Consider the following 15,399-nt stretch of genomic DNA (forward strand, 5'->3'; position numbering starts at 1 on the left):
GTCGTCGCGCTGCTTTTAATTAGCCGCTGACAGCTGAGAGCCGAACACACACCTGTTGCACAGCTGCATGAGAAACACTTGTTGAGCGACACACGGATAAAAGATCTGCTCCAGAAGCGGAGAGACTCTCTACCTGACTAACACTCTCAGCTACACACACACACACACACACACACACACAGGTTTTTTGGCTTGAAATGGGCTCCACATTGCAGCTCATTCTGGCCAACAAACGCCCACTCAGACAGGAACAGAGCAAACAACCAGCCAGAGCTTATTTCATTTTTACACTCCAGGTTTATATGAGACAATTGGCATGGACATACGTAAGCTTGTTAATATTAATATATTTCATTTTTGGGTTATTTTTGTATATGTAAAAAAGCTGTGTCGTTGAAGTAAATATAATAAAAGCAAAATTGAGGTAGAATGTATTTATTTATTTATTTATTCATCTACTTATTTGTTTACTTTTTATTTAACTACATTAATTTTTTTGCTTATTTTGTGTGATAAAAAGATTTTTGTGTGAGAAAACAATTAAGTGTTAATTCCAATAAAAAAATAGATAGAATTGCATGTTTTATTTATGTATTTATTTATCCATTCATTCATTTATACGTACTATTATGATTTTTTTTATTTCTCAAATAATTTTGCTATATTTTCTATTTATTTGGCTATTTTCTTTTTGTTTATTTATATATTCATCTACCATTATTTATTTATTTGAAACCATTTGATATTTTGGGGTAAAAAAAATATTTTAAAAATATTTTAAATATTTATTTATATATATATTTATCTTTCTATCTATTTATCCACTCATCCAATTACTTATTTATATTAATGCATTTCATTTTTCGTATTTTTGTGTGATTTAAAAAAGCGATATAAAAATAATTAATTAAGTACTTTGTACTTTACAAGAAAACAGTTGAGTGGTAATTTCAGTATAAAGTAGCTAAAATTGTATGTTATTTATTTATACATTTGTATATTTTTAGCTGTATTTTTTATTTATGTAAGTATTTATTTACTTATCTGTTTCTCCATCCGTCTGTCCATTGTTTGATTATATTTATACATTTCATTTCAGTGTAAAATGTTGGTCCTGAAATAATTTCAATAAAAGCTAAATATTTAGACATGAATAGTTTCTCTTGTATGATACTGGGCTGATGTATTGAATGTTTGAGCAGGTGTTGAGCAGCTCAGATGGAGTTTTTAGCACACAGATGAAAGCTCTCCTGGGCGAGATGGCAGCGGTCTTATTCTGCCGTGTTTACTGCGGTTCTCCCTCAGGAGGCGAAGCTGCGGGAGCTGCTGGACGTGGGGAATCTGGTGGGCCGGATAGAGAACCGGATGCTGACGGTGGTGACGGGACCAGACGTGGTCAACATCCAATACCTGAACTTCATGGCCTTCCAAGAAGACGTCGCCAAGGTGTGATTAGATCAGATCAGCAGATATTAAATCCCAGTCAGGATGCTTGACCTGGACCGTTTTAATGAAATGCCTTTTGTGTTTGTGCGCTGTCGCTGATGAAGGAGTGGGCAGATGAGCTGTTCAGTCTGGCATCTAACCTGCTTGCTCAGAACATGGGCCGAGAGTCCTGTCTGGAGAAAGCGTGAGTATCTGATGCTCACATTTACCTGCTTCCATCAGGAGGCCGTTCACACCTCAGTCACCCGATTCTGTTCTTCTAAGAGTTTTAATATGAGTCATTGTCAGGAAACTGTACTGGATTTAAAAGAATATACGGTAACACTTAAAGCCTTTGTTTGTAATGCATTAGAAATGTATTCATAATGCATGCTGTAATGCATTATATTATTTCATAAATAATTGTAACCAAAAATGCATTAGAATATTTGTTGTGTGTTTTAATGCATTACACTTTCTAACAATTAAGTACAATGAAGTATTATAATGTTTATAGCTGTGGTTATAGTTATTCATGGGATCATAATGCATTATAAGGTGCATTACAAAGCATAATTAATGCAGTAAAACTACATATATAAAGGCTTTAAGTAAAGAATTATGGAATATGCTTTTTAATTAATTAATTAATTAATTAATCATAAGTACTTACATTTTTATATATACATTTATTATTGTTATTATTATTATTTACAATTGAAGTGAATTAACCCTTTAAAATAATAGGGTTAATTTAAATAAAAGAAAATTCAAAATTTAGTTTTTTTATCCTCTTATATTCTTATATTTTTTTATATTTATTTTTAAAATCTATTTAGTTATCTTTGTCTATTTTTATTTATACATTTGTTTTTGTCTTTTTAATCTTTTATCTTTTTTCCATCTGTGTATTTTTACCTAATTATCTGAAGTAATTTTAATAAAAGCAAAATTAAGATATTATATATTTATTTATTTATTGGTTATTTTAGTATGATAAAAAAAAGTGTTGTGTCCAAAGTAACATCAGCATCCCTATTTATTTATTTATTTAGTTTGTTAGTTAGTTAGTTATTATATGTAATTATAATATATATATATATATTTATTTATATCAATTTATTCTTTGTTTAGCTTATTTATCCTTTTGTCTATTTTATTTATATATATATCTATATGTATATCTATTATTTATTATCTGTCTGTCTGTCTGTTCTGTCTCAGTAAGTCACGTAAGCACACGTTCCTGTGAATGACTGATGTAGTTTTTCCGTGGTATTGTTTTCTCACCAGCTTCACGAGACTCAAGCTGCAGACGAATCAAGAGGGTCGAATCCCAGTGAAAAAGTAAGACAGCATCCGTCTGCACCTCTGTGTCACACGATAAACGAGAACGTGATCAGACTTCGCTCCTCCTCTGATGTTTCTCGGTCTCTCTGCAGTATATTCCGCATGTTCTCGACTGACCGGAAGCGCGTGGAGACGGCGCTGGAGAGCTGCAATCTTCCGTCCGGCCGGGTGAGCATATGTTCAGCTAATCGCTCCAGAATCCCGCTGGCAGACAGGAAGACCGCGTGTTTCCACAGGAAGTCAGTTTGTGGGTTTTACCAAATATATGTGCTCTCGGATCGAGGCACACCACCTGACAAATGACTTCTTGCGTTTTCTCACCCAGGATCAAGGGGAATTTACTTGCATTATCGTTGTACGGCAAATCTAAAGACTAAACTTAGGACACGGGGAGATTTTCAAAATCTAATCTAATTAGTTATTTTATTTATATTTGTAATTTTCTGTTATTTTTTAATCTATTTAACCATTTTTATCCATGTATCCATTTATGTATTTATTTTAATTATATTATTTATTTATTATCTGTAATTATATTACACATTTTACTTATTTACATATTGTTTTATTCATTTATCTGTTTTTTATTTTTATCTATTTATTTATTTGTCTATTTTGTCAGTTTATTTATATCACTTATATATCTTGTATTTATTTTATTTTTTTATCTGTTTATTATTTTGTTTTATTTTATTTTATTTATGTCTTTCTATCATTATTGATTTGCTTATACATTGTTTTTACCTATTTAACTGTTTTGTTTTATTTATCCGTTTATTTTTTATTTAATTAGTTTTATTTGTACACTTATTTATTTATACATTACCCCTGCTTTTTAATTCCTAGCTTTAAGGGGAGTCTGTTTGTTTGCTCTATCATTTTACGGCAAATTTAAAGGTTGAGCGTTGAACATGGCGAGATTTTCCAAATCCATAATGCTAAAAGGCCTCAGGAGAGTCGGGAGGGAAAAGTGTGTAACTAATGAGAAATCCTCGCTGTGTTATTCTGGCTGGTCTCCGCCTCTGACTCACTCACATTCACATCCTTTCATCTGTTTTTTCTTCTTTGTTTGCTGTTTTTATATTTTGCGCGGTGAAGCATTAATCAGCCGCGGGCGAGAGCTGCATGTTTTGAATGTTCAGAGATGAGCGTCTGACAGCAGCATGTGGACGACATGAGTAATGTTTGCTCGCTGACGTTATTGAGTTTGTCGATTCGTTGTCAGGTGAATTAAATGCTTCTTAGGATGAAATGAGCTAATTCATTTTGAATTCAGCTTAAATATTTTTGTTTCTATTCATATGAGACCACGTGTTATTAAAAGCAGGTTGTTAAGGGCTGTATGTATTTCATGATTTGATGGTCTGCTCTTGTTCGTCTCTGCAGAACGACTCCATCCCTTTGGACGATTTGACGCCTGACGTTTACAAATCATTCATCAACAACCTCTGCCCACGATCTGAGATCAACCAAATATTTGTTGATCTGTAAGTCTTCATGGAGCTGTTTTCAGCTGATGCTGCAGCTAATGATGCCTTCAATAAAAAAAAATGTTTGTTTGTTTGTTTGTTTTAGGATTTCATGTATTTATTTATTTTTCTAGTTTAAATTTTTTTTATATATATTTTTACTTTTTTTATTTGTATTTATACATGTAATTATGTATGTATTGCTGTAGGCTATATATTTATCATTTTTTTCTGTTTTCATCCATTTATTTATTTGTCAAATTTGTCATAAAAATCATTTATGTGTTTGTTTTTTTGTATTATTTCTACATTTTTTTTATCTGTTTGTTTTCTTCTTTTTTATCTATTTATTTATTTGATCCATTTATCAATTTTTCCTGTTTTTATGTATTTATTTACTCATATAATTTTTCTATTTACCTTTTTTACGAATGTTTTTGTTTCATTTTAATGTTTTTTTCATCCATTCATCCATTGTTTTATTTATTTATCTGTTTTTCTTGATTCATCTTTTATTTATTTTTACCTTTATTTATATTTTCTGTATATTTATACATTGCTTTATATATTTATCAATTTTTTCCTGTTTTTATGCATTCATTCATTTTTATCTATTTTTCTCATTTTTCAGTATAACTATTTATGCATGTATGTATTACTACTGTAAATAATGTTGCCTTCAAGTCATGTCGGAATGATATTTATGAAATGAGTGCATTACAGTGTTGTAATTAGTTGGCGGCGTAACAATTTAAAAATCCTGATGATTGATCATAACCGAGACGTTCCTTTTGGAAAAATCCACCTCGCTGAAAGTCATTGTGTAATTTGCATGCTGGGATGATGCAGTTGCTCATCTGTGTGTTATGATTATCACTGTAAACCATATGCTCTCTTATGGATCTCCTGTCTCTCTCCAGCGGCGCGAAGAGCAGAAACTATCTGACGGTGGATCAGATGACAGAATTCATCAACAACAAGCAGCGGGACCCGCGTCTGAACGAGATCCTGTACCCGCCGCTCAAGCCCGACCAAACCCAGCTGCTCATGGAGAAGTTCGAGCCCAACGGAGCGGTGATTCAGAAAGGTCTGTCATTATTCATAATTCATCCGCTCTCACTCGAATTTTCTTCAGTGGAGCATAATAGAAACTCTTTTCCATACATGTATAGTAAGGCTGAATGTTTTTTTGTTTTTTGGGGGGGTGGAGTAAATCCAATGTGATTTGTATTTATTTGTTTGTAAATTCATTTATTTATTTATCTATTTATTAATTTATTAATTAATTACTTAATTCAGAGATTCAAGTTTGCTGTGTTTGTATGTGGGGCTGCAAAATGTTGCCCCCAAAAACCTTATAGCATTATGTATCAGTATGACTTATAAATTAATAAAATTATCCATTTAATAATAATAATAATAATAGTAAACTAAATGGAATATATTACTGTTGTTATAATACTTTCACAATAAAAAAAAAATCAAGTATTTAAAATAGATTCATATTAATAATCATCATCATTATCACTTTTAAACATAATTAATCATAATTTTATTGAATGAAAAATGGCCCAAATCATATTGGAATTATGTATCAGTATGTTTAATAAATAATAACACTACTACTAATTATATTAATAAAAAATAAGAATAAAGAAAATTATTAATATAATAATAATAAATAAACAACAACAATATTAATAATAATAACAATAACTATTTACTATTTAGTATACTATTTATATAATATAACTGTAAAATTACAGTAACATTTATGTTCAGTTTTAACCCATCAAGCTTTTATTTTTGTCAGCAGCTTTATTAATGCTTCTCATCACAAATCTGTGATATAAATTTTATTTCAATTAAGCATTCAGCTCTAGTTCATAGTGACTAAAATATCACCATAACACTGTTTCAAATGTCTGTTTTGTGTGAGAAACAGATCCAAATGTACGTAAAAGTTCACTGAAAATCTTCCCATTCGCTGCAGCTTTTAATTCCAGTCAGAATCCATCAGCAGCTCTCGGCCGGATGCTGTTTTCTCCATCGATCGCTGATAGACAGCTCTGTGTAATTGTTAATTCCTGATAATTACGTGGGAGGGTTTTGCCTCGCGTTCCCATGAGGTGTCACATTTATACAAGAGCAGAAGATGTCAGGTCTTTCTAATCGAGCTCCATCTGTTCCCGCCATCGCGCTAATATGAAATCTAATCCCTCATTAGTTTTTTCACCCAACTTGTTGATTGACAGCCGCATTAAAACACTGATGGATTCCTGCGTTTCCATGTTCAAACGGCAAACACCTCGGGATTCAACCAGCAACGATCCCGATATACATCCCATCCAATTTCAAGGCCTGTTGCCATGGATACGTTCATATAAGATGCCGTTTGAAAATATTAAACTTTACAGAAACATCAGTCACATTTGAGAGTTTTCCTCATGAAAGTAGGTAAGTAGGCCTGAAACATTGTTGCAACTGCTAAATATAAACATGCATATTTTTGTCAGTTATTCTTAGTAATTTCGACTTGTTTACATCTTTCTCAGGAGGTTTGCTGTCTGTCAGCGAATCAGCACACAGGGTCATGAATATTAATTAGATTGTGACTTTCACCCTAAATGATTTGCTGAAAAGATGATGTTGGAGCAAATTATGGGAAAACAAAATACTAATAGTTAATATACTTAAGTTATTTAATAAACGAACAAATACACTAATTCATTCTAAACTGAAAAGTATAGATATAAATATTTTATTTAGATTAAAAAGTTATTTTACCCAACATTTTTGTAGTTATAATATGAATATGGGCTTAAAGTGCACACTCTGAGCTTTAATTTGAGGGTATTCACATCAAAATTGGAGGAAACAATTGCCTTCCCCCTTTTTCAAGGGACCATAAGTAATTGGACAATTGACTCAAAAGCTGTTTCATGGACTGATGTGGGCTATTCCTTTGTTATTTCTATATCAAGTAAGAAGGTAAAAGTTCTGGAGTTTATTCTAAGTGTGCCATTTGTATTTGGAAGCTGTTGCTCTGAAACACATCATGCGGGAAAAGAATCTCTCCATACAAGAGAAACTTGTAACTTCAAAAACAAAACAAATCCTTCAGAGAGATAGCAGGAACATTAGGAGCGGCCAAATCAACAGTTTGGTTCATTCTGAGAAAAAAAGAAGGCCATGTTGAGCTCAGAAACATAAAAAGGCCTGGACGTCCACGGAGGACAACAGTGGTGATGATTGGAGAATTCTCTCCATGGTAAAGAAAAACCCTTTCACAGCATCCAGCCAAGAGAAGAACACTCCCCAGAAGGCAGACGTGTCTACAATCAAGAGAAGGCTTCCCCACATGCTGCAAACAAGGCCGGATTAGACTTTGCCAAAAAACAACGAATGACGGGAAGAAAAAAGTATGGAGAAGGCTTGGAACAGCTCATGATCAAAGCATACAACATCATCTGTGAAGCATGGAGCAGTGTGGAGCATGAGCATGGCTTCCAGTGGCTCTGGGTTACTGCTGTTTAGTGATGATGAGACCGAAGCAGCCGGATCAATTCTGAAGTGTTCAGGGATATACTGTCTGGTCAGATTCAGTCAGATACACAAAGTCGATTAGATGACAGTTCATAGTGCAAGTGGACAATGACCCAAAACATACAGCAAAAACAACCCAGGAGTTTTTGAAGGTAAAAAAGTGGAATATTCTGCAATGGCCGAGTCAATCTCCTGATCTCAACCCGATTGATCAGCATTTCACTCGCTGAAGACAAAACTAAAATTCAGAAAGAGCCACAAACAAACAACAACTGAAGTCCGCTGCAGTAAAGGCCTGGCAAAGCATCACAAAGATGGAAACCCAGTCTCTGCTGATGTCCTCGAGTTCCAGACTTAAGGCAGTCATTGCCTGCAAAGGATTCTCAACAAAGTATTAAAAATGAACATTTTATTTATGATTATATTTATTATAGCCCCTGAAAATGGGGGGACTGTGTATAAAAATGGTTGTAATTCCGAAGCATTTTATGTTAGATTTTTGTTCAACCGCTTGAATTAAAGCTTAAAGTCTGCTCTTCAATTTCATCTTAATTGTTTCATTTTAATTCTATTCTGGTGGCATACAGAGCCAAAATTCTGAAAATGATGTGTTTCAGTTAGGACATCTCCTTATAAGGCAGCTGCTTATGTAGGAGTCGAACAGCGAGGAAGTGCACTTGTTTTTGAACACAGCCTTTGAGTTTTCTTATTCTGCAGAAAGCAAACCAAACCTCCATAACATTCTGCACCGTTTCATTACCATAGCAACAATAACTCACGAGATGCAGTCCGATGCTGCAGTGGAGCCGGTTTATTTATATCTCTCAGAGCACAAGGCTCCTCGGGCGAACTGGAGATCAGGTCACAGGATGATAATGCGTGACGGGTGATTGATTAGGCACATTGAGTCCAGAGGGGCTAGCGATGGCGATAGATGAGGAGGATCGTCGGGTTCTTTAGCTGCCGGTTCAACAAGACACCTCGCTGTCACGCAGATTACAGCTCTGTTTTCTCAGTGCCATCTCAGAGACAGGCAAAGGACAGTCCACCGCCCACACCAGACACGCCAGACACACGAGACGCTCATATTTGCATAGTATTGATTGTAGATTTGGAGGAACAGTTGGGTTGTAAAGCAGGAATGGTCTGCATTGGCAGGATTACATTTTGTTCGAGGGACATTCATCGTCTGATAGTCTATAAACACTGCAGACGAGATGTTTATTTTTCTATTTGGCTGTTAAAAAAGCATGTTTCTTTAACCTTGTAAAGCCTGATATAACAAATAATCACTTTTTTTTTTTTTTTTTTTTGATGGAACAGTTTAGTGAACACAATATAGATTAGATTTATTAGACACAATATAAAAACAAATCTTAAGCAAAAATTTCATATGTGTTTTTTGTTGAGTATCATATTTGATACATCAGGTTTTCTGGCTCATATAGTCTGATATAGTGAGAATTAGGAGGAAAATACAGATTGATTTTATTCAGAGACTCAAACTGAGCAGAAATATACAATTTGCTGCAGATGCTGATATTAATATGCTGAAATTCTGATGCTTTTAATGTAAATCAATTAGCTCTTTATAACAGTACAGCAGATACTGATATAAAATGATATAAATATGAATCATCACTCTATATCTCCAATAATATGTCTTAGTAAGATGAGACTGAAATGATCCAAACATATAATGCAATGCAATCCAATGCTGATTGAGAGATGAAGAAATAAACGCTCCTCAGAAGACTGATGATCGTATTTGAACACGATTCAATTAATATTATTTTAAATAAATAAAGATGATGATGATATACTCAACTGCAGTCAGTGTTATTTTTGCTAACTAAAACTAAAATCATAAAAATTTTATTAATTGAAATAAGATATGTTCAATTAAATTAACTAAACCTAAAACATAATAAAACAATATTGGCAATAAATAAAACTAAAAAATGACAAAAACACAACAAAGTTATTAAAACTTTAACTATAGTTAAAATGAAAACAAAAACTATATATAAATCTAATTTAAAATATTAAATAAAACTAAAAACTAAAACAATATATAGAGAAAATAAATAGTTAATAAAAGTTTAAAATGAAAATGAAAACAAACTATAAAACATTAAATCTAACTTAAAATATTAACTAAACTAAAACTTAATAAAAGCAATATAGACATATAATAAAAATGACAAAACTCAACAAAATTACTAAAACTTTAAAATGCAAATAAAAACCAATTCAAAATATTGACAGAAACCTAATAGTATATCAAAGGTACTAAAATAACAGTTAACAGTCCAGTAAATGTTCATCTTGAAATATCACTAACAATATTCTTCATTCTTACTAAAAATCTGTCAAAATTTGACAGCAAAAAGACACGTGAAGCTGAAGGTGGACATTTGTATTAAACTAAAAGACTTTTTACTTGATAATAAAGTCTAAAATATCAATCTGACACGAACAACAGGAAGTTTTGATCATGTTGATCATTTAGATTATTAAAAAGTAGCAAATCAAATATGATACTATAGCTTCATAGGGCTGTTTATTAGGCCTACCTAATGGCCAAACCAGCACTAACCCTGTGAAATCTTGAAAGTAGACCTGTCTGAGCATCTAACTGGCCTGAAAAGCACCTTAAGATGCAGGACCGTGACACCAGATGGGATCTTGTTCTTTCGTTCTCCATTTAACTCGACAGGGCAATTGCTGAATTTCAGCAGTGTGTGGTAATTGTAGTCTTTAAAAGCCATTTGCCTCCCCGTTCGCGACAGCAAGGTGGTTGGTGTTATTTCGGTGCGTGCAAATCAAAGGCTGCTTGCTCTGGAGCGACAGAGACGCCGGCGATCCCCACCGCGTCGCCCCATCTCACCAGAAAAAGGGCCACAGTTAATTACCTCCGGAGCTCTGCAAAGAACAGCTTTAATTAATGTAAAGTGCTGATGAGAATGAGTCGCAGGGGACGCTCGTCCCGAGTGTCTTCCCTTCAGCTGCCAGTGCTGATCTCCAGCTTGAGTTTAATTTGAAGTCTGTTTGCAGTCGCAGTGCTAATTTACTCCACGAGACGAGCTGTTACTTGAGGTGCAAAGGAGAGAAAGACAGTAATAATATCCTGAGGTGAAGTCAACTCTGTTGCATGCGTAGCGCTCTACTGTCATGGACTTCATACACTACCATCACAGCTGTTGAAGGAAATCAATGCTTTTAGTTAGCAAGGACAAATTCAATTGATCAAAAGTGTTATTGTTCCAAAAGATTTCTATTTCAAATAAATGCTGTTCTTTGGAACTTTCTATTTATCAAAGGATTCTTAAAAATAAAATGCATGACAGTTTCTACTAAAATATTAACTGTTTTCAACATTGATAATATTAAGAAATGTTTCTTGAGCAGTAAATCAGCATATTAGAATGATTTCTGAAGGATCGTGTGACACTGAAGACTGGAGTAATGATGCTGAAAATACAGCTTTGCATCACAGGAATAAATTACAGTTTAACATATATTCAAATAGAAAACAGTTATTTTAAATTGTATTAATATTTCAGAATTTTGCTGTTTTTACTGTATTTTTAATCAAATAAATGCAGCTTTGGTGAGCAGAAGACTCTTCTTTCAAAAGCATTAAAAAAATCTTCCCGGGGTTGTGAATGCAATTTTGCAGTTTAAGCGTCCTGAAATGATGCCTATGGTCTTGTCTACTGAAATGTGATGCATGAATTTTTTTTATTTCTGATTTGTGTAACAGGGCAGATCTCAGTGGAGGGCTTCGCCAGGTATCTGATCAGTGAGGAGAACAGCGTCATTCCTCCAGAAAAACTGGACCAGAGTGAAGACATGACCTTCCCTCTTTCTCAGTACTTCATCAACTCCTCCCACAACACCTACCTCACAGGTACCGCAACACACACACACACACACACACACACACACACACACACACACTCCTGTCTGAACGCAAATACACAATTTATTAGAGAATTCATTATAATAATGCATTTTATTTTTTATAGCACCTGCTTAAAGGGCTTCACTTATCAGAGTGTAAAAACTTTTAGAAAGAAGAAAACAACAACTTACAGTATAGATATCTTCAAATATCTTTTAAGTTTCTAAAGATGCATAAAGTTGCAAAATCTCAAAGTAGACTGAAGACCTAAAGCTCAAATGATCTGCTAAACAAAGTTTGAATGGAGTCTTTCTTTTAATCAGTTTGCGTAAAACTGCTAAGAAGAAGAAGAATATGGTGTGAGAGGAATCTGTGTGTCCTTACAAGCTCTATAATAATAATTCCACATCTGGAAATGTTTTATATGCATTAGTCCATTTACATTTGTGTTCTTATCAAAGTCTACTTACGATAAAGTGCATTACATCACGTAAGAACCAATTATCAGGAGAGGGAGCTGAGAACATGCTAGGCCGCAAAAACAAAGAGGAAATGAATAATGAATGTAATTATGGCCAATGTACTGCTAATGTACCAATCTAACACACAGTGCAAAGCTGCTCAAGTACATACTTAACCGCTACACGCAACAACTGGTGTTCTTAAAGGAACAGCACACCCAAAAATCAGTCTTCTGTCTTCATTATTTTCAGCTTTATGACATTCAAGCCAATATGATGTTGCTGGGGTTTTTTTGTATGTTTTTTTTAATAAAATGCATAAGAAGAATTCTGTCAAGCTCAAAAAAGGCCAAAAAACATGAAAGTTTCGTAATGCAGTCCATACTATCAAAGATTGTTTCTGCCATGGAATAAAAATAGAAAAGGTGATTGTGACATTTTATCTCACAATTCTGACTTTTGTCTTGACTGACTTTTCTCACAGTTTTTACATTAGTTTAAATCATGCAAATTTTACATTTTCTCTAAATTCTTAGTTTAAATCTCACAATTTTAACTTTTTTTCTCAGAATTCTGAGTTTACATCTTGCAATTCTGACTTTTTTTTTTTGGAATAAAAAAGGTAATTACGACTGTTTTTCTCACAATTATGACTTTTTTTCCCCCTATTTTTTTATACCATGCATTTCAGACTTTTTCCTCAGACCTGCTTATCTTTATAAAATCTGAACTGTGAGATAAAAAGTCACAAATACATTTTTAAATTGTTTGCATCTCATAATTCATAATTTTTTCACAATTGTTTTCACTGAATTCTAAGTTTACATCAAGCAATTCTCAGGTTTTTTGAAATTCAGATTTTACATCTTGCAACTGTGTGTGTTTTTTTTTGCCACATAATAAAAAAAGGTATCTGTGACTTTTTTCTTCTAAGTTTATATCGCACAATTCAAACTTTTCTTCTCAGAATTACCTATAATTAAAATGAGCAATTCTGAGTTTATAAAATCGGAATTGTCAGATAAAAAGTCACAATTACATTTTTTTGTTTGGTTTACCTGTATGGTGGAAACAAGCTTTCGACTCAAGTAAAGTATTTGCATGAGTGCATATTAGTTTGTGCATGCAGTCAACGTTTGTGTGTGTGTGCGTGTGTGTTGTCAGCGGGGCAGCTCGCGGGGAGCTCCTCGGTTGAGATGTACCGGCAGACGCTGCTGTCTGGTTGTCGCTGTGTGGAGCTGGACTGCTGGAAGGGCCGGACAGCGGAGGAGGAACCCGTCATCACACACGGCTTCACCATGACCTCAGAAATCTCCTTCAAGGTGACCCACCACACACTCACCAGAGTTAGGTTACCACTGAGTTCTCACGCAGCCTTTCATCAGTGCACGTTGTTAAGTAGTGCTTAACTTTGAGCTATTTTCTGCTTTTGGAGACGTTTCTATAAAAAATAATAGGTGCACTGAGTCATTTTTCACTGACTGATACACAGTCCCATACAAAAACTGTCTGCAGTTTACAGCCCTGTGAGTGCTCGTTTAATTTTATTAAAGCTAATTCATTTTTTATTATTATTTGATTTGATTATATTATGATTTCAGATTTCAGAGTTTTGTACATTTATTCTCATTTGTAGATTTTATTCTTTATTTTATTCTATATTTAGTTTAATTTCAGATTCTAAAAAGAGTTTAGTATGTTTTATTTCTCACCATATTGAAATCTAAACCACCAAAGATATAGTTTTATTTTGGTGTGTTTCTTTTTTTCTTTTTTATTATTTTTTATCTTTTAAATTTTTTATTATTCTTATATATTTATTTAATTTTTATTTAATTTGATTAAATTAAATTAAATGTTATTTTATTTTAAATCTGTTCTGCAGAATTATACCTATTTTTATTATTATTATTATTATTTTTATAAATGTTTTATTTTATTTTATTATTTAGATATCCCACAAAGAGTTCAGTATATTTTATTTATTGCTATATTTAAATCTATTCTGCAGAATTCTACAACATTTTTTATTATTTTATTTTATTTTTATTATTTCATAATTTTTTTAAATTTTGTTTAATTTATGTAATAAAACAAAGCCTAATTAAAGTGCATTGTATTCAGTAACAAGTTAAATAGAAAATAAAAATCAGCTATGCCTATGAATTTTTAGGGTTATAACTGCATTAAAAAAGAGAAATAAACAATATAAATGTAGCTATTACACTTTGACATATCAAAATATCTCCTGTTAGACAAACTAAATTCATTTCAATCTGTTTTGTTTTCCAGGAAGTGATCGAAGCCATAGCAGAGTGCGCTTTTAAGACTTCTCCGTTCCCTGTCATCCTGTCCTTTGAGAATCATGTGGACTCGTAAGTGTAGACGCTGCTGGTTTTCTTCCCGTAGCGCCGCGGCTCCTCGGGGCCGACTGCAACTATGGCAACAAGGAGTGGAGCGATTAGAAGCGTCTCTGAGATGCATAATTTGTTTTCAGTCATCAATGTTCTCTTATGAGATGTCACACGCGCTGGTGGCTGAGCGCTCGCGTCGTTTTCTGCATCAAATCAGAGATGACATGATGTGCGAGCAGTTGGGGAATTTCACTTCAGTCACATCACAGTTTCACAGAATGACATGAGAACGTTGCCAGGTGCTAATTTTGAAATTTTATTTAAATTGTTATTTCATTTTATTTATTTAATTCTTTAATTTAATTTAATTTAATTTTATTATATATTGTATTTTATTTTATTTCATTATGCTTTCACCTTCCAGTTAGGGTTTAGGATATTTTATTTATTACCATATTACATATTTTACCATATTTAGAAGATTTCCCCCTAAATCAATTTCATTTCATTTTTTTCTATATTTTATTCTTTATTTTGTCATTTTGCTTTCAGCTTCATATGAGAGTTTAGTACATTTTATTGCCATATTTAAATTAAGATTTAATTTATTTAAATTAAGAATTTATTTTATTCTATATTTATTTTTTTATTTTAGAGTATTTTAATCAATATGTTTATTCTTTATTTTATTTTATTATTTTATTTTTATATTTTACTTCATTATGCTTATAATAAGAGTTTAGGAATATTTTATTTATTACCATATTTAAATCTATATGCATCTATAAATTTTTCCCCTAAATCAATATCAATCTCATTTTAGATACCTTTTCAATTTTTCTATTCAATATTTTATTTTTTATTTAATAATTTATTTTACTTTGTAT

General features: G+C 32.7%; 1 protein-coding gene across 1 annotated transcript in view; it reads left to right on the top strand.

Annotated features, from left to right (window-relative positions):
* The window catches only part of LOC306886216 (1-phosphatidylinositol 4,5-bisphosphate phosphodiesterase beta-1-like), a gene marked incomplete at both ends in the record, with an annotated part of 66,904 nt that overhangs the window by 28,151 nt on the left and 23,354 nt on the right, over window positions 1-15,399 (top strand). The window contains 9 exons of the mRNA XM_079443156.1: window positions 1,306-1,446; window positions 1,551-1,630; window positions 2,719-2,772; window positions 2,868-2,943; window positions 4,162-4,262; window positions 5,165-5,331; window positions 11,557-11,703; window positions 13,323-13,480; window positions 14,451-14,533. Coding sequence (XP_079299282.1) covers window positions 1,306-1,446; window positions 1,551-1,630; window positions 2,719-2,772; window positions 2,868-2,943; window positions 4,162-4,262; window positions 5,165-5,331; window positions 11,557-11,703; window positions 13,323-13,480; window positions 14,451-14,533 — 1,007 coding nt within the window. The remainder of the gene's footprint in view (window positions 1-1,305; window positions 1,447-1,550; window positions 1,631-2,718; window positions 2,773-2,867; window positions 2,944-4,161; window positions 4,263-5,164; window positions 5,332-11,556; window positions 11,704-13,322; window positions 13,481-14,450; window positions 14,534-15,399) is intronic.

Source organism: Barbus barbus (assembly GCF_936440315.1).
Source record: "Barbus barbus genome assembly, chromosome: 20".
NCBI lineage: Eukaryota > Metazoa > Chordata > Actinopteri > Cypriniformes > Cyprinidae > Barbus > Barbus barbus.